This window comes from Diadema antillarum, unplaced genomic scaffold, assembly GCF_040938485.1.
Source record: "Diadema antillarum isolate AM-2024a unplaced genomic scaffold, OU_Dant_1.0 seq00000531_RagTag, whole genome shotgun sequence".
Classification (NCBI taxonomy): Eukaryota; Metazoa; Echinodermata; class Echinoidea; order Diadematoida; family Diadematidae; genus Diadema; species Diadema antillarum.
Window position 1 is genome coordinate 435,238 of NW_027271482.1, and position 20,802 is coordinate 456,039.

A 20,802-nucleotide genomic window follows, 5' to 3' on the forward strand; every position below is an offset into this window, starting at 1 on the left:
GCTGACTTTTCTTTCAGAAATTACCATTTTTTAAAAACAAAATTATGACAATGGCGGCCATGGCCGTTGAGGGCAGTATTATAGTAATCTAATACAAATATTTATTTCAAACAAATTTAAATTGTGTGCAAAATCGTATTGACTCATCCTTTGGTGAAATCAAGAAATGAAAAACAATGGAATCCATGGTGGCCATTTTTTTAAAATGGCTGCAATGGCCATTGAGGGCGCTATTTACAATAATGTCATACATATAGGCGCAAGATTTATTTCAAAGGAAATTTTTGAATTGAGTGCAAGATCTTATTGACTTTTCCTTCTGGAATTAGTAAGTATCAGAGAAAAAGGTGGTATTTACGGCAGCCAATTTTAAACATGGCTGCCATTGGCATTGAGGGCACAATTTGCAGTGGCCCAACATCTAAATTTTATTTTAATTGTTATATTCCAGTCGTTTACAAGATCTTATTGATTTTCCTTTCTGAAATTTCTGAAAATTTTTATGAAAAACGGCATTTATGGCGGCCATTTTGAAAAAAATGGCTGCTATGGCCGTTGAGGGCGCTATTTACGGTGGCCCAATATCTAAATTTATTTTAAATGTTATTTCCCACTCGTCTGCAAAATCTTCTTGATTTTCCCTTCTGAAATTTGTAATTTTTTAGTAAAAATGGCATTTTATGGTGGCCATTTTGAAAAATGGCTGCCATGGCCGCTGAGGGCGCTATTTACAATGGCCCAATATCTGAATTTATTTCAAATGTCATTGTCAACATGTGTGCGAAATTTGGTGCTTTTATCATAAAATGCACAATTCCTCTATTTTTTCAAGCTATTCCGCTCCACTAAGTATATAGATGTGCAATTTTAATCTTTCGTGAGTCGTGAGCAATGCGTTGCCATGGTAACAGCTTTTTACCAAAAAAACATACAAAAATATTATGGATTCAGCTAACTTCCTTTAGTCTTCGAGCATTTAGCTAGAAATTTGGCACACATGACCACTGTGGTACGTAGATGTGCAAAGGTAATCTTTCGTCAGTGGTGACCAATGCGTTGCCATGGTAATGGCATATTTTGAATGGAAATCATACAAAAATATTGTGGATTCAGTTAAGTCCCTCTTTGAGCATTTGGCTTGAAATTTGGCACATGCAACCACTATAGCATATAGATGTGCAAACTTAATCTTTCGTCAGTGGTCAACAATGGGTTGCCATGGTAACAGCAGCTTTTCACTAAAATGCATACAAAAATATTGTGGATTCAGGTAACTACCTCAGTCTTTGAGCATTTAGCTTGAAATTTGGCACATGTGATCACTATAGTACGTAGATGAGCATACATAGTCTTTGGTCATTGTTGATCAATGTATTGCCATGGTAACAGTATATTTTGAATGAAAATCATGCAAAAATATTGTGGATTCAGTTATCTCCCTCAGTCTTTGAGCATTTGGCTTGAAATTTGGCACATGTGACCACTATAGCATACAGATGTTCAAACTTAATCTGTCATTATTGTTGAACAATGCGTTGCCATGGTAACAACATTTCTTCACCAAAAAGCGTTTGGATTCCGCCAACTCCCTTGGTCTTTGAGCATTTAGCTTGAAATTTGGCACACCTGACCGCTATGGTACGTAGATGTGCCAACTTAACCTTTCGTCATTGTTAATCATTGTGTTGCCATGGTAACAGCATAGTTTGAATGAAAATCATATAAAAATATTGTGGATTCAGGTATCTCCCTCAGTCTTTGAGCATTTGGCTTGAAATTTGGCACATGCAACCATTGTAGTACACAGATATGCAAGCTTTGTATTTCATCATTGTTGAACAATGTATTGCCATGGTAACAGTGCATTTTGAATGAAAATCATAGAAACATTTCGATTAGATTCTAACTCTATCTCTTTAGAGCATTTTGGCTTCATATTTGGCACATGTTACCTCTACATTACCTAGATGTGCAAAAACTCTTTTGTCAGTGTGGAAAATGTGTTGCCATGACCAACAGTATATTTTGAATGAAAATGATACACTAATATTGTGAATTCAACTAAGCCCCTCATCCTGTTAGCGTTTGGCTTGAAATTTGGCACATGTGACGGCAATGATATATAGTTGTGCAAACTTCATTTTTTTCTTAATATCCAACATTGTGTTGCCATGGTTACACAATTTTTAATAAAAACCATAGAAATCGTCAGTTTATTTATCTTGCTCACTCAGTTTTTGAGCACTTGACTTGAGATGTGGGACATTTGACTAACAGTGAGCAATACATTTATTTACTGTTGGACAGTGCATTGCCATGGTATTTTTTTTTTCATTAATAAGTTTAAAAAAAAAAAAAATCCTGGTCGAGCTAATTACCTCAGTTGTGGGTGGGGGTATATTAATCACAATATGTGATAGTTCTAGTTTTGGAATGATTAGGTACTCCACCTACACAGGTAATAAAGACTGCTATGACAAAACAAGATATGAAACTCGTCACTTAAAGACGGGCTGCCTCTGCAAGGGGCTGCTCCTTATACGGTCAACAGCCCTTGGAGGCATCGCATTGCACTCCTTCGTCTTATGAAGGTGTTGCGTGCTTGTACCTTCTGGGTTTAGACCAGTGGGAGCAGGCGTGGCTGCTGGGGGAATGTGCTGAGGCTGGTTGAGGTTAAGATTCATGATTGTACAGTATTCCTTTGGTATTCAGTATTGCTGTGATATGTATGCTTGCCCTTAACAGATTTTTACAGAATATTGTATACTCAAATTGTTTCATTGAATTACATTTAATTTGATAAATTTGCCTGTTTGTTCCACTCCCCTATAGTTGTTTATGGTGTGTCTGGGTCCCTTTCTTTTGGATGTTCTTTTCTTGTCCTTTATCATTGCATATCTGGGTTTTTTTTTTATGTGATTCGCAATCTGTGATACAATGACGTACAGCTTTAGCATTGTAAATTCAGTAATGGATCAGCCTTGAAAGGCCAATGGCCTACTGCTGATTTCCACCACCATTTAATACTCAAATTGTTTTGTCGATCTCCATCACACATTTTTTAATTATGACTATGTACTTACCTGAAATAATTTTGGTTTGTATATGTATATTTTGATTGATTGTCTCTCTGTATGTTTTTTTTTTTAAACTGAATATGTGGAAATAAACTTGAATTGTTCGGTGACGCAGGGGGGTAATCAGATATTGGTTGCCCGTGATCGACACATCTTTAAGCCGTTAAGAACTAGTCTGAGTATACTAAGGCAAGTGTCAAGATCGGAAATGCATGTTGTAGCAAAATCAGTCCATCCTCAATGTGTTAAAAGGGGAGAGGTAAAAATCGAAGCAGGACTAAGTATGGTGTAATTAATCTCAAAGCAATCACACCCTTACTGAGGCAAACCTCAATTTGGACTCTCATTTCCATGAAAAAGGAAGTAATGTTAGGACCGAAAGTATGTTCATGTAGTCAAGTTCCTGTGTACAGTACTCAATAATGGAAGCGTCAAAAGGAAATAATGAAATTCTGTTCATGAAAAAAAACACCAACAGAATTTCGTTTAAGAGTTACGACACAACACATTCCCGTTTAATTCATTATAAGCATTGGGGGCTGGTAGGTGAATTTGTTATGTTCTTTGGAAGCATTCATGCATGACATAGATTCTGTTGAAATTGTTAAGAATTCCCTACGCTTTTGAAATTGTAATCTCAACTGCCTATAGAATATACAAAAGTGTCAATAACCATAAGAAAATGAAAAGCAAAAATGTTAAATGCATTGGGAGTTCTGACGCTTTACCTATCTGAAAAAAACAAGAATCTGTTAAAGATCGTTAAAACCATCGGCAATTGAAAGTAAATTCTTGGAATGTGCATTAAATTTGTTGTAAGAGAGCTGCACATGTATTTCTGTATTTTCAGAATACCAACACAACTTTAGTTGATCCTGACATGCAGTTCATGTAATCTTGGCGATTTTCCCTCAATACCTGTTAGATGGAGAATTTCATAACCGTGTTCATTATAAGTGAATTTTGTACCATAGACTTCAATGGCGATAATTTTGAGGTAAGAAGTTTTACTTCGTTATAACGAAATTTCGTTATAACTCTGTTCGCTGTAATGGGAGTGCACTGTAACTAATGTTAAGTATTGTAGAATATACAAAATGTGAACACTAGTTGTAGTAAAAATGTTTCTAGACTAAACCATCTACAGTTATGGTTGAGTGAGAAAATAGTGATATTTCCATATATTTTAGGCTTTAATGCAAAATTTTTACATGGTAGGATGTTCTGTGATACAAATGACCTACACATGTGCATCAAATGTGATATCTCGAACATTTTCAAAATTACTGCTCCCAATGATAAACAGTACCTTTAACAGACAGTTACGTCTATATACGACCCTGCAGATGATGCCTGGGCCCCGTTTTATCAAGATAAAGTTAGCATCGATTGTGAAATCAACTATAACTTTGATCAACTTAAAGTCGGCTATAACTTTCAATCAACTTTAAGTTTCCATTTTACGAAGAGACTTAATAGTCGATTATAGTTAAAGCTGATCACCGTGACTTAATTATTGATGTAGTCAAAGCAAAAAACACAGGACGAGGCTGGTTTCTGGTACTGTCTGCTTAAAAATAATGCAATGCATAAAGCAAAACAAACAAAAAAAAACACGAATGTACATGATTGTTTGCCACGGCCACCGAAGCATAGTCTGCTAGTGCGCCGCAGTACTTTAGCGCTACAGTTGCTGAATTAGAAGTATGTTTGCAACAGAACCGCAAAATATGCCGTTTGCATTGTATTGACGAAAGTAGGTCGATAGATCCAGCACATTTTGAGCTCAACGAAAATCTGCATACGCGTGTACCTTGAAGATCCTGCACACTCCATGGTACTTCGTAGGATCTTAGATCTAACGTTGGTATTCATTGACATGGATAATCTGACACAGAGGATTTCTGCAGTGGGACTGTCCAAGGTGAAGGTCGTGTATGCATTGTTTCAAGTCTTGTGTGTTACGTGTAGGATCGGCTTTGTAAAGAATAGATCGCGAGTCTACATGTCGAAATTCTAGACCTAGTAGACGCTCTAGTCTACAGTGTTACGGTAAAACCAAACTAATAACACAAACAATATTTCCATCTGTTTTGTATTTCTGTGGAAGCATTTCTCTGACTGCTGTAAAATTTTGTAGGCATGTAACATGACCAACTGATCATATATGAGAACATCAAGCTATTTTATGGCCATTTTTGTTATGCAAATTAGTTTTAAGTATAAAAGCTAAATAAGAAGGTGGAGATGGCCCTTAGAACACCTATTGTCATGCTAAAAATGCTACAGTTGTATTCATTTGTGTCAAAGTACTCTTGCTAAATAATGTATACGGTTACCAAACTTTAGGGTTTCTGAGACGAACACTGAACTAGGGCTTTCTGTAGCTCAGTCGGTAGAGCACTGGGCTAGCAATCCGATGGTCTCAGGTTCGAATCCCAATGGAATCCCATTTTCTTTGCTCAATTTTCCACTAATGAATAATATTCATTTCTGGTCAGTTTTTCCATTTGCATTTGTTACGTACTCAAAAACCTGCATTATTTCAGTGATCCTCGCATTTATTCCCAAGTTGAATTATCCTTAGGGTTTATTCCAGGTTCAAGTGTGTACAAGTGTGTCACACACAAACACACCACTATAGCTTCTGACCATTCAAGCATTGAGAATTTAGGGTTTCTGGGACGAACACTGAACTAGGGCTTTCTATAGCTCAGTCGGTAGAGCACCGGACTAGCAATCCAGAGGTCTCGGTTTGAATCCCGATGGAATCCCATTTCTTTGCTCAATTTTCCACTAATAAATGATATTTATTTCTGGTCAGTTTTTCTTTGTGCGTTTGTTACATCCTCAAAAAGCTGCATCACTTCAGTGATCCCTCGCATTTATCCCCAAGTTGAATTATCCTTTGGGTTTATGCCAGGTTCAAGTGTGTACGTGTGTGTCACATACAAGCACACTGCTATAGCTTCTGATCATTTGAGCATTGAGAATTTAGGGTTTCTGGGATGAACACTGAACTAGGGCTTCCTATAGCTCAGTCAGGAGAGCACCGGGTTAGCAGTCCGGAGGTCTTGGGTTCAAATAATACATTAATAATACATTACATTTGTAATGCGCTTAATACAATGTTTCTAAGCGCATAGAGAAAGGGTGAAAGGAGAGATGAAAAATGAGGGAAAACAGACATATCAAAACACAAGTAAGAATAACATGACATAAATCAATGTGTACCAGTCATTAAACACATACAATAATTGAATTACACTCAGCACATTAACTTAGGGAAGCAATCAGTATGGGAAAAGATGGGTTTTAAGAAGTGCCTTAAATGATTCTACTGATGGGGCTTGTCGTATATGAATGGGTAGATTGTTCCAAAGCTTGGGTGCAATAACCGCGAATGAGCATTCTCCTTAGCGTGTCTTAGTGCGAGGTCCGGTTAACAGTTGAAGATGGGCAGTAGCATGGGAGCGCAGGCATCTAGAAGCAGAAGAAGTTGATAAGGATCAGAGAGAGATTAGGTTCTGTAGGTATGAAGGGGCTTGGTTATGAATAGCTTTGTAGACTAGGAGAAGTACTTTGAAGATAGCACGTTCCTTTATTGGCAACCAATGAAGTGACTGGATGATTGGGGTAATGTGTTCAAACTTCTTGGAACGTGTGACTACTCTGGCGGCGGTGTTCTGGATGCGTTGAAGGGGTGCAATATGGGATTGGGGTAAACCGGCTAGGAGACTGTTACAATAATCAAGGTGAGATGACACAAATGCATGGATAAGCTTTTCTGTGGCAGAAGCGTCGAGGTACTGCCGGATCCTGTTAATCCTAGCTATCCCCCACGAAGCTGTCCTGCACTTGTTGAGGATGTGCTGGGCAAGGGAGAGGTGCTTATCAAAGGTTACACCAAGATCTCGGACACACTCGGACTTCTGCACACAACCCGAAGATAGGTCCAGGGGAGGAACATCATCAAACCTCTGTCTGAATCTCGAAGATACGTGCAACAATTCAGTCTTCGCTTCATTGAGCTTCAGGTTGTTGACCGAGGACCAGGTCTTGACATCGCTCAAGTAATCTGTGAGTCTTCCTAGCATGGCATCACTTCTGTCATCGACATCAGCTCTCATAACGAGATAAAGTTGGATATCATCCGCATACATGGCGTGCTGTATACCATGACGTGAACTGATTATATGACAAAGAGGGCCAGTGTAGACGGTGAAGAGCAGAGGGCCAACAACTGACCCCTGTGAAACCCCCCAACGGAGAGGGAAGGATTGTGACAGTGACCCTCTCACTATAACTCTCTGAAGACGACCAGTGAGATAGGACTTTATCCACGCAACTGCAGATCCCTGTATGCCGTAGCAGTATTTGAGCCGATTGAAGAGAGTCATGTGGTCCAGGCAGTCAAAAGCAGATGAAAAGTCTAACAGGACTAGGCAGGCTTTCAGTCCATTGTCAGCTGCTAGTGGAAGGTCATTGGCAACCTTTAACAAGGCTGTCTCAGTTGAGTGATGGTGCCGATATGCAGACTGGTTTACCAGGAATAAGTCATTGGACTCCAGATAAGACCTGAGCTGTATAGAAACGAACCTCTCCAATACCTTGCCAAGGAAAGGAAGGTTGGCAATAGGTCTGTAGTTCTTCAAGTCGTTCCTGTCAAGAGATGACTTCTTCAAAAGGGGCGTGATAAGACAGGTCTTAAACGCTTCAGGAACCTCACCAGACGTCAGGGAGAGGTTAATTGTTGATGTAATGATAAGGCAGAAGGTCATCAATGCAATCGTTTACGAGCCACGATGGTACCGGATCCAGGCTACCTGATTTAGGCTTGAGAGAGACAATAAGTTTCTTCACTTGACTGAAGGAGAGTGGTGCAAATGCTAAAAGACATTTGTCCGTACCCAGTTGAGACACTCTATTTGCTCCAGAAGAAAACTGTGGATTTGCTTGAGATGTCTGAAATCCCATCACGATACTGGCAATCCTAAGTAACTTCCAAATTCATTGGCCAATGCTACAACAGACCGGTGTTCAGGGAGGACAGTTTCCTGGCTGGAAGGAGAAGTAAGTCTCTTGACAATGTGAAAAAGCTCTCTGGTGTCAGCTTCAGCGATCTCAGTAGTCCAATGTTTGGATTTGGCTTCATGGAGGGTATTGTAATAAGACAGACACTCTTTCTGGTATAGTTGTTTGTCGATTGAGAGGCCTGAACTTAACATCCGTCGTTCTGCACGACACCTGACTCTCTTGGCTTCTCTCAACTCTTCAGTGTACCAGGGAGCGGACGGTCGAACTGTGATAGTCTTTCTCATCAACGGGGCATGTTTGTTGATGAGCTGAATCAGAGTATCATTATACACATTGACTGCTTCAGTAGAGTCCTTTGGCATTGCCGTAGTTACAGGAGAATTCCAAATGTCTTGTGTAAAGGATGCAAAGTCAATGTTCCGAAGTTTCCTGTACTGCACAAGTTTCTTTGTGTTTGTTGGAACGGCAAGGTTGATGTCAGCAACAATAGCCGAATGATCAGATGGAAGTCCAGGCAGAATGCAAACAGTTGAGATGATATCGTCTAGTCTTCTTGACAAGATCAAGTCCAACGTGTGGCCAGCCCGATGGGTCGGTCTGTTCACATGTTGACAGAAACCCAGTGAGTCGATGGAGTTCATGAAGCTCATGGTTTGGATGTCGTGCTCACGATCAATGTGGATGTTAAAATCGCCAAGGATGAGGGGCACATTGTCCGATATTGCCGCAGACTCAAGAAGGGAAAGAAACTCCTGCAGGCACATCCTGTATGTAAACTTGTTGCTTGCAGAAGGCGGGGGTCTGTATACTGCATAGCATCTCAAGACTGAAGCTGGGGAGAACCGGATCGTAACATCCATGAGCTCAAAAGTGGCATATTCAGCCTTACTATTCAGAGTCACCTTGGCTGAAGCGCGATACACAATGCAGATTCCACCTCCTTTTGAGCCAAAACGAGGACAGTGCAGCAAATCATAATTAGGAAGTGTTGATTTAATATCACCAATGGCAAAGTCATCCCCCTGGTCTCCTGTTAACCAAGATTCGGTCGGGACAAGGACATCAAGTTGTTTATCCAGTATCAAATCGCATATGCATACATGTAGTCTTATTTGTCATGGAACGGGCATTCCAAAGTCCAATATATGAACAATGCCTCACGTTAGTATTTAGGTGAAATCGGATGGGAGCTTGTTGACTGATCTGACAATCAATTTGATCACCGGAACAATCATCACTCCAAACTGCTTTAACACAGCGAATAGCAACCTCTCTATCCGTGTGTCCGCTCCGGTTACCCCTTTTCCCACGTCGTGTACGTTGCCTCCGAGCAATACCAAGTGATGAGATGGTCTTCCATACCTGAGAAGGGAGTCTATTGTGACTAGCATGCAGAAAGGGAGGCTGCAGTTTGAAGAGGGCACCTGCATCAAACTGAATTCTCCCCCTTGCTCATAGTACAAACGACTGGTTAACATCTCCATCAAGGTCATCTCCAGTTACTGGGCTGGGATTAGGATCTACATCACCAGCTTGAAGAATCAAGAGTCATAACGTAGCTGAGGAGTTAGCATAGTAAGGTGTTGGCTTTCCACCATATTTGTGATTTAAAGTCTCAGCAAATACAGGTACACTAAGTTGGATGCTCCATTCACAAAGCAAAACACCACAATCACAAAAACCAAGTGCAGCCAACACAAGGAGTGTCCACTTCAGTAGATCCATTGTTGTTGCAGCTGATATTGTTACAAACAATTGCAGGATTACAGCTGGGAGTTTGGCATGGCAGTCTTGGCATGAGTGAGTGAATCACTATACATATACTAGCATGTACATGTAATGGCTACCACTGCTGGAGTCTGGAGAGTCTGATGCAGAAAATCGAACTGCAATGTCTTCCAAAGCAATTCACCAATAAAAGCGTATGTTGTCCTCCTGAATCCTGATATGTCAAACTAATAACTGGTGCATAAAGTGTGAAGAAACAACTCACAAATACGTAGAAATTAGACGCAAGATGGGAGCACAGCATGAAGAGCTGCTGCAAGAGCGCTGCACTCTATATCTGAATCCCGATTTAATCCCATTTTCTTTGCTCAATTTTCCACTAGTTACCAAACTTGTAACACTGTCTCATACAGTACCCACACACTTGCACATGCAAGTCCTCTTTTGTTTGTATTCCAGGAACTGTTGTTGCATATGTGCTCTAAATTTGTGTGCTCATAGAACTTGATGAGACAATCATGTCTTAAGATAACTTCAAGTCTACATGTGGCACCCTTGATTGAACTAGTAAGAATGAAAATTGACATGTTAAAGGGAGTAATTTCATTTATTCTGATAACACCATACTTTTCTAAGTGTTCTGCTATGATTTGTGATTATCCAGTTTCAAAGATTCCATGTATCACCTCACAAACTCAGTTACATCTAGTTTGTTATTTCTCTCTGTAAGATTTTGCAATAAGGAAATCTCAAAGACAATCTTCCGTCTGCCCATAATCAGTTTTGTGGACAGCATAACTTAAAAACCATATGAGGTGTCCTCATGAACATTGGCATATATATGTTTATGTTAGTGGACAAACATGTGCCTATCAACTTTTGGGTGCACATGCCCAAGGTCAAAGGTGATTATATAAAGAAGTGTAGGCCAGAGAGTCCACCGTCTAAGGGCAAGGGCCAAAGTAAAAATGCTCAAATACCTGAATGCTCTCTCAAACAATTAGCCATCCATCTAAATTAAACCTAGTTTAAGAGAAGTAAACACTCAACACATTTGTGACAAACATGTCATTTCATTTTTTTATTTTTGCCAATAACATGAAACTGTCATCTCACATTGTCAAGACATACTCTAGACCTATTGGGAAAAACCATGTGATATGGCAGAGGCGTACCAGTTGTCATAGCAACATTTCTAGTGGGTATTCATCTTAGGCTGTTTCAGTAATTTGAGCTCAAATTTTCTGTCAAATTTTGAAATGTTGTAAATGAGACATTTCTCCTTTTGAAATGTTACCTCTTTTCTGTCATTTTGATGACATCATAGTGAAATATTCTCTTAACCCTGAAAGGGCTGAAAAAAAAGTTGAATCAACCCCCCGCCCTCGGCATTTTCCGCGACCATTCTGCCGCGTGAATTTTTTTGACCGCGCCGCTCGCTGACTTTTTACTTTCAAGTCTCGCACATCTTATGACACCATTTTTGCAAAAATCGGATGTACCATTACGACGCTGCAAAACCTTTTAGACATAGGGGGGAGGGTTGAATCATCCCTCCCCGGGCCACAGAACAGGCCAAAAAGCCCGGCCTGGTTAGGGTTGAATTAGAGAAGTCAAAAGATTTTTAGCTCAAATGAGCTACAAATTGCGACCGCTCTTCGTCCAGCATCCATTATGTGTCATGCGTCATTCGTTGTGTGTAAACTTTTTACATTTTTATCTTTTCCTTTGAAACTCCATGACTGATTTTAACCAAATTTGGCAGGTACCAATCCCTAGGGGGATAAGATCTCAATTTGTTCAAATGGGCACCCTAACCCTTCCCCCCCCCCCCCCCGCAAAAAAAACAAAACAAAACAAAACAAAATTAAGGAATCTTAAAATGTCCTCTTATAAAAGTCTTCTTCTCTAGAACCAGAATTGATAGAGCTAAGTTGATACTTGATACTGTAATCCCTCTCGCAGCTCCAAGAAGCTATACTGGGATGAAACTACACATATGATATTATTGAATTTTTACATTGATGACTGTGATTTTCAAGTTTCAATGGCAGAATCAGAGGTGCCCCCCTTTGGGACCCAGGGGAGGGGATGGGAAGGGTCCTAATTCAATTCATTTCAATTCAAGTGAAATCCCAATGGGGGCCTAAATTGTACGTTTTCATTGTCTTCTTGAAAGCCCCACTGTTGATATTTCAATAAACTTGGCACATAGCATCCCTAGGGGATAGGATCTAAATGTGTTTGATTGGGCACCATGCTTCCCTTGCGGGCCCCTGGGGGCCCAACCAACCCCCGCCCTCAAAAATAAATGAATAAATCAATCAAAATGAATACAAACGAGATATGAAATTCATCACACTGAAGACGAGTTAGATGATACGCTGGTGGTCATCAGATGTCGGTCATTCCGTGATCGACAAAGAAAGGAATGTGATACAGCGCCTTGAAGTTATATAGAGATATGTTGTTAAATTTTTTTTTTTGGACCTACATTATTCAGATCACATTGTTTTTTTCTGTCCCACAGACTTATTGGAAATTCTGTGCGTTTGCGACTAAGTCGATTTACAGGCTTTTTGAGTACGTACAGTGCATTTACCAAGTGTTCCTCGACACGAACAAATTAAGCATGACAATTAAGTGTTTTAATAACCATCTTGACTTTAACATTGGCCTTTTTAAAATATGACCTTTGACCCTTATTTACATAACCAATATGACTACCTCTAATCTTGCTGTGATTAGTTGAGAGAGCTCTTACAGCTATATGCAAGCCTGTGAGATTTACCAGCAGTAAAAGCAATGAAGCCTCCAATACAAAAACAAAGGAATATAGAGCGAGTGTTTGGGTTTACATGACAATGTGATTTATACCTGGAAGAAAATGGTATTACCTCAATTAAAGAAAAAAAAGGCAAAAGAAAAAACTATTCTTGAAAAAAGGCAAAAGAAAAAACTATTCTTGCTTTGCATCCTATGAGGTTAATTACTGGAAACTTCACGGGCCCAAACGTACGGCTACGGCGAAAGAGACAGCACCTTTAACCATGTTACTATAGGTCTCCTCCAACCAAGAGTATTGAACGTAAGCTTAATGATATAATATATAATAGTAATAAGGTCTTATTTACCCAGGCTAGCCTCTTCAGTGTCACCACTGCTCTACCAGAGGGCCCTGCAATTATTATTACCCTATGGTTGCCAGGTACCTATTTAATACACCTGGGTCGAGAGGGACATGGTGGGTAAAAGCATCTTGTCCAAGGACATAAGCACTGGGCGGGATTGAACTCGAGTCCTCCTATTGGGAGTCGGGAGTGTTATCCACTATGCCACAGTGCCCCCACTTAATAAGCTTAAACGTGAATGATAATTTATGACGATCACCCGTGATCAACACATATTCAAGGGGGACAGTTAGAAGTGGAAGTAGTGCTAAGCATATTGTCTCATTAATTCCAAATCAATGACGCCCTTACATATAGGCATACCATAATTTCGCATCTAAAAATCAATGGTGGGACTCATGCACCATTACTTGTATAGTGCATAAACTTTGCTTTATAAGCTCTGAGTGAAACGTGTCATAACATGATTCTGTAACTCCATCAGCAGTGATTGACTTAATAAAGAAGAAAGATATATCAAAGTGAATGCTTGGCACTTAACTGAGGGGGATTATAGCATGATACTCGGTTCTATACTGCCCAGATGCCAACAACACCCATCACCCATCATAGAGAAACAGGTATGACAAAAATAATGTTTTGCCTTTTCATAGGCAGAACGACACAGAATCCCTTCAAACACATTATACTTGGCAGGGTGTGGCATGAAAGAGCTCTTTACTGATGCTATTAAAACAGAGCATACCTTCCACTCATGTGGCATGAGATACCTCTATAGCAACATAAAGCCTGTCTACAACTCCGTTGGTCGAACAAATAACAACCTGAAATTTCAAAGTTATGAGCGAGACGCTATACACCTGGCCTAGCGTTAATTGATTCAGTTCTCATTCCCACTCAAGTTGGGTTATGTAAATGGAAACATTCACATCTGCAGTATAACAAAAAGAAACATAGCGAAAAGGGAAGAGAGAACAAGAGGGGGCAAAAGGAAAACAGCACAACTGCAATTTATAAAACCTTTTGTGTTACAAGTGAAGCAAAAATGTATTAGATGTTATCGCAGTGTTTTAGCATAAACAGACAAATAGACAGACAATGTCAAATTTAAAAACCATCAACTTAATGTAAGAGACTAAAAGCTAAACAAGATGCAGCAAAACCGTAACTTAAATTGCTGCTCTACTTCTAGGCCACGGAACACACACACACACACACACACACACAAATGTTAGGGGGAAAAAAAACAACTTTAAATGTAACATTTTCGTATAAAAGAAAAAGAAAAGAAAATGTCCACGTCAGGATAACAAACTTGCCCGCATGAGCATGCACTGAATAGGTAAACGGGAATACGGTCTTGATGCAAATGATTGTCTCATTAATTCAAAAGCAATGATTCCTTTACCACCACCTTCTCACAACAATGACGGCTCTGTTATCAATGGTAGCACTCATACACATGTGATTGCATTGTGCACTAACTTCCCTTGTTCTAAACAACCAGTGAAAAGTGCCATAATATGATATTATTACAATTGTGTACTTCGATCAACAGTGATTAACTTTAAAGAAGAAAGATGTATCAAAGTGAACGCTTACCACATTACTCAGGGTTATCACAGCTTGATCCTGATCCTGTTCTATACTGCCCCAGATGCCAACACTACACATCACCTACGGCTACCAGTGAAACATCCATGATGAACTAAAAGCTTCGCCTTTTTCACGGCAAACGACACAGAATACCTTCATACACACTACACTTGGCAGGGTGTGGCACGAGATACCTCTATAGCAACATAAAGCCTGTCTACAACTCCGTTATTGGGTCGAACAATAACAACCTGAAATTTCAAAGAGATGAGCGAGACGCTATACACCTGGCCTAGAGTTAATTAATTAAGTTCTAATTCCTACTCATGTTGGTTTTATGTAAATGTATATATTCCCACCTACATTATAAAAAACACACAAATGTAGACAAAAGGGAAGAGAAAACAAAAGGTGGCAAGGGGAAAACTGCATAGGGGCAATTCATAATCTTGCATGTGACAAATGAAGCAAATGTATTAGATTTTCTAGAACTAAAATTATATATGAAATTCCATTCTCATGTAGTCTTACGAAATGTCATAGTGTTTCGGCATAAAATTTTTGTACACGCAATGGTGAATGTAAAAACCATCGACTTTATGTCAGCGAAGAAACTAACGTACAAGATGCAGTAAAACCTCAGCTTTCATTAAATGCAAATGGAATGCATTCCTTACCCTTTCCCGTACAGGTGAAATTCTTATGGTTTCTTACGGAACTTGCATACAAAATCAACAAGTGTCACAGTTTATGACATTTGTGTGTGTATGCATGTGTGTTTCAATATTTTTTCCAGGGTCATTTGACAACAGTCCCAGAGCAACATAACAGTACCCTTATTACGTGCAAGACAAGATGCCTGTTCGCGTGTTTGGATGTAAATTAATGAAAGTAAATCACATTCAAAAGTTTACCTGTGATGGTGCTATATCATAACTACTTTAAGATTTTTTTCTCCCTTTTCTTTCTCACTCTATAAGTTAAGTAGGCCTCATTAGATATCCTATCCGCCTGCTTAGAGTAATTTGTGATTTCTCTGTAACTATAATGTATGAAATTCAACAGATGAAAACGTTTTATATCGCAGCGATTCACCTCGAAGCGATTCACCTCGATTTGTAGCTTGTCTTTGAAAAAACAATTCTCAAAACGGTACATTTTTCATGAAATAGAATACAGTCAACTTCGGATACCTCGACGTCGGATAAGCCGAATATCACTTACCTCGGGGGCAAAATGAAAGTCCCGATTGTTCCTATGGAGTTTCCATGTATTAAAATTTACGTAGCTCGAAGAAAATAACTCCAAATTCGGCTACCTCGAAGTGAAATCTACTGTCCCGATTTTAATTAACTTATTGTTTTTCCCAGCATGTAGCTCAAATCGAAATTGCAAACATCACTCAGCAGCATCTCCAATTAAGCGCGCGTGGACAGCGAAGAAGACATGTCACAAATCTTTTCACACTTGACTGTATATTCCCAACCAGACTATTTTTGGCGCTTCATTAGTACGCACGCGTATGGCAAGTTATCTCTCTTTCCTGAGGATACTTTGGATTCAGCAGCGTTATGCTGCCGCCATCTCCGCCGCCGTCTCCGCCGCCACTGCGTCACATTCTTATGTGCACTCTAACGGCCGCAATCCTTGATAGATTTCTTTGAAATTTTGTATGGAGGTTCATATTGGTAATATCTCCACATCTATAACTGAGTTATGCTGCCCCCAGTGTTCCGTCTTTAAAGGGTAAAATGCCATATTTTTTGTGCATAGTCTGTGTGCGCTCTAGAGGTCACATTTGTTAACGGATTTTGTTCAAATTTAGTATGGAGGTTTATCATGATGTAATCTACAAGCCTATAAATTTTGTATGTGCTGCCCCCCATGTTCCGTCTTTTATCGGGTCAAAGGTCATGTTGGTGGATGGTTTATGTGCGCTCTATAGGCTACATTTTGTAACAGATTTTGTTTAAATTTGGTACGAAGGACTACCATGATATGAGCTACAAGTCGAAAGATTTTAGATGTGCCACCTCCAGTATTATGTCTTTTGTAGGGTCAAAGTTCATATTTTCGGTGGATTTTTTTTTGTGTGCACTCTATAGGCTACATTTGTCCAAATTTGGTATGGAGGTTTATCATGATGTAATCTACAAGCCTAAAGATTTTGGATGTGCTGCCTCCAGTGTTCCATATTTTATAGGGTCAAAGGTCATATTGTTGATGGATGGTTTGTGTGCACTCTTTAGGCTACATTTCTTGACAGATTTTGTTCAAATTTGGTACAAAGCTCTACCATGATATAGTCTACAAACCTATTGATTTTGGAAGTGGTGCCCTGAGTGTTCCGTCTTTTATAGGGTCAAAGTTCATATTGTTGGTGGATGGTTTGTGTGCTCTCTCTAGTGCCGGGGGATACAATAAGCCAGTTTGTAATTAGCTCATGTAAACATTGGAACAAATGACCTTTCTTTTTTCTCAGTTGGTTAGACACTTCACTCGTTTTCAAAGCGAATAATGCATAAGCTTACCCGACGTAATAATTTATGGAATTCATGTTCAAACAAAGAATGAACTTGCGTTTAGATCAAGTGATCACCGATCAGAATACCCCATCAGTTGACAATTTAGCAGGCATCCTTTTCATTGTTTTGTATTGAATGTAGTAGCAGCCTAATTCCTTTTTTATTTTGCGAAATAACATTCTTGCTGTCAGGTGGATGTGGCGGCAAGCACCATTTAGATGAGGATCAAATGAATAATCATCGCATCACACATGCTTATCTCAGTGAATTTACAAACCAAAATGCTTGTTGGTACAAATGACCTTTTTCTGCTCATGTGTAAAGTGAAATTACGATTTGGTCAATCTGTTTGCGCGGCAATGGAAATTTCTAGTTTTGCATGCTTAATATGTACAGTTTTCCAGTTGTGACATTGAAATATATTGGTACTACAACTATATTTGCATGATAAGTATGTTTATATTGTGTAGCAGCAGAGGTTAGCAATCCTTTATTTTAGTCTTTTGCACAAGATCTACTTTTTTCATATTCAGTTGGTTAATACAAAAACATGAAACTCCAACTATTGATCACTTTCCATACACAAACCAAAAGAATGTCACTGGCAAATTTAATGCTAAAGAAAATGCATGAATATATTTATGTAGTCATTGCAAACATTAATGATTTCCCATACTTCTGTTCATGTTAAAGTGTACAGGATGTATGACCATTATACACAAATTTGTTATTCAAATGTGCAAGAAAAGAGAAAAATAAATTGTGACACAAAGATGTAAAATATGAAGCAGTGGTGACAGCAAGTATGTCAATGGGTTAGCTATACCTTTTGCAGGTCTCTGTCTGCACATAGGATGTTGACAGCTATTTATTTATTTGGATCGTGTGGCAAACTTAGTTATCAACTAATTTCTTTACTGCTCCTTACCTGTCCATATTACTTGTTATACCTGGGTAGAAAATGAAATAAAAAGATACAGAATCTGTCGTGTTCTTTACTCAAAAATTCTGTATTTGATGTGATCTGAATGTCCATGCAATTGCTGCAGGTATAATCGTGATTGGAGATACCATAAGGATGAGAGGGTGTGGATCACCAGAGGTCCTGGCATGGAACCACAAGTTAAGACAAGCACTTATGAGAGGGGAGTTTACTACTACTTTGACTACAATCGATGGTGCAAGATGGCTAAAGATTTTCACCTGGATTATGAGAAGTTGGAAGAGCGCCCTCATTTGCCAGCATCCTTCCATCACAACACCTCAACAAATCCTGCATTCCAGAAGTAGCCAGCCACACAGCATCTCCCCATTGTCTCATGTATTACTTCATGGCTGTTGGATTTGTGTTTTCCCCACCACCCTGTTCTAGGGGTAATTTAGCTTCTCTCTCTCTCTCTCTCTCTCTCTCTTCTTTTCTTTTTTTTTATTTGGTTTTGTTTTGTTGTCAGGAGCTTGGTCTACAGATAAATGTAGGGTTGACCATGATGACTGTGTTAATTAAGGGGCTATGGGGTTCCAGGGACTGTTTAATGTCAATAAGCAAGCAATCATTATGAACCCTCTTAAGCAAAGCTAAGAAGAAAAAGCTCCAAGATTCTCAGGGGATTTACCAAATGTTAAGTGGTAATTGATAGAAACAGTAGGCAGTGGGAGGATTTCAATTTATTGGAAGGTATTGATATGTAAAATAAGGTTACAGAGAGAGAAGACATTGTAACAAATGTCTGCATGTTTCAGAGTTTTGCTATGGATACTGTTGTCATGTATTTTGTTTGTATGTCAATGCAAGCATTTTCTTTTTGTCCCTTATACATGTGTGCTGTTTATGGACACAACCAAAATAGAAAGTGAAAGAGAGACTGTCCAGTGGATTTGTAAGGGGATGAGAGCAAACACAAACTAAATATGAGTGATTGCTAACATGACTGACATCACAGAATTCAGCCACTGTATTTCCTTCATTCCTGTAAAGTACTTCCTCTGAGCTGGTTTTAGTGACCTATCTCTGCTAGAGGCAGATTAAATAAGGAAATTATCTAAAACTTAATCCTGCAAAAACTTTTGTCTATTCTTATATGACTACAGTATGTATTTATGAAAGTTAGGACAGGAAAAAAAATTGTGTGCATATGGAGACATATTGAAAAACCTGGTTAAATATAGAAATGCATCAACATTACATGGCAGGACAGAAAGTCCCTGACTGGTAGATATAATTCCTCACAAGGATTAGCTTTGTGCACAATACAGTATTCCTGGAAGCTGTATACTTTTTGAGTCTTGTGTTAAATTCTTTAATTTATCATCTCTTTGTTTGTAGATTAATTTATCTTGTGTGTTCAGCAAATTCCCCAATCCTGACAGATGAAATAGTGATCAAACACTGTCAGGTTGAATATTGCTCACTGCCTAACAGTGACACCGAGACCTTGAGGCATATATCTGGGGTTATTTTTACACTAATTTAGATTCCTCAGTTACAAGGGCTCTTGTCTGACCACACATATCCCATACAGATAAGTACAGCTATTGTTACATGGGATGGAGGCAGTCAGATTCATTCACTCAGTAGTGCATTTGAGGTCTACATACTTGAGGAAAATGAATTGCTGTTTTATGAACACCTCTACTTAAAAAATTTTCAAGAACATGTCAATGTTGTGGAAATTTGGAGGGTATCCAGTTGAAAATTATCACAAGGGGAATTTGATTATCCAGGTGATAGATGGCTGTTATTTTCATCGCAGTTGATTTATCAGAGCACTGTGTTTGCAATGAAAAGAAAAAGTATGTGTTTGTGTGTATATATATATATATATATATATACACACATTTTTTGTTGAATATTAACATACCAGTTAGGCACAATTCTATCCTAGTCTTATTTTGTAAAGATTTAGGTTGGCCAAGGTGTGTGGAATAAAGAGCCGAGACATGAGAGAGACGAGGTATCATTTCTGCAGCTAAACACATATGAATAACACATCAGACTTTATGACTGAGAACAGGTCATGGCAGTGAAAGCACCAAGATTCTACACAGTTCCTCACTCAATGTCTGTATTATAATATTTGTCTCACAATACCTGCATGAGATCCTACATGAGTATGATACTCATCAAACTCTAGGGAAGCATGTAAGGAATTATGTTTGTCATTAATATTGGTGACATATTTTTGTACCACAGGGGGTGTCATGTCAGGGATCCTCTATGGAGCAAGTTTTTCATCATTGAAAATCAGTGACTCTGATGTATTCCATGAAGACACTTTCATTTACTTACCTCCATTTTGTATGCTCCTATGTACGGTCAGAGTTTGGCTCAAGTACCTTAGAATTACCTTTTCGTGCTGTATTTCTGCAAAAATCACTTTGTCCCACCCTACCAAATATGAAATGTTTGTGTTTCAGTGTTATTTTATAACCAAAATACACATCATATCATGTCGTAGGGCTGTGGCAACGGCAGGAGACATAGGCATTGTCTTTCATCCTTGTGCGAGAGGCATCATTTAGTATATAGTATATGGAATCATTGCATATGGTGAAATGTGCTTTATAAAAGATAAACAGTGGTACAGTATGAATACAGAATAGAATTTACATGCTACAGATTGAAAGGAACTCTGGCTGTGTGTATGGGGGTTGCTTAAGACAAGTATTTTCATTTGACACGCAAGCATCATAGATACAAATTCATCAAGT

The 20,802-nt window shown here is 38.9% G+C and overlaps 1 protein-coding gene across 2 annotated transcripts in view; it reads left to right on the plus strand.

Annotated features, from left to right (window-relative positions):
• The window catches only part of LOC139734523 (CCR4-NOT transcription complex subunit 2-like), a 243,407-nt gene extending 223,129 nt beyond the window's left edge, over positions 1 to 20,278 (plus strand). For both annotated transcript variants that reach the window (XM_071645298.1, XM_071645299.1), the window contains exon 15: positions 18,144 to 20,278. In XM_071645298.1, coding sequence (XP_071501399.1) covers positions 18,144 to 18,384 — 241 coding nt within the window. In that variant the 3' untranslated portion in view covers positions 18,385 to 20,278. The remainder of the gene's footprint in view (positions 1 to 18,143) is intronic.
• Positions 20,279 to 20,802: the final 524 nt, after the last annotated feature.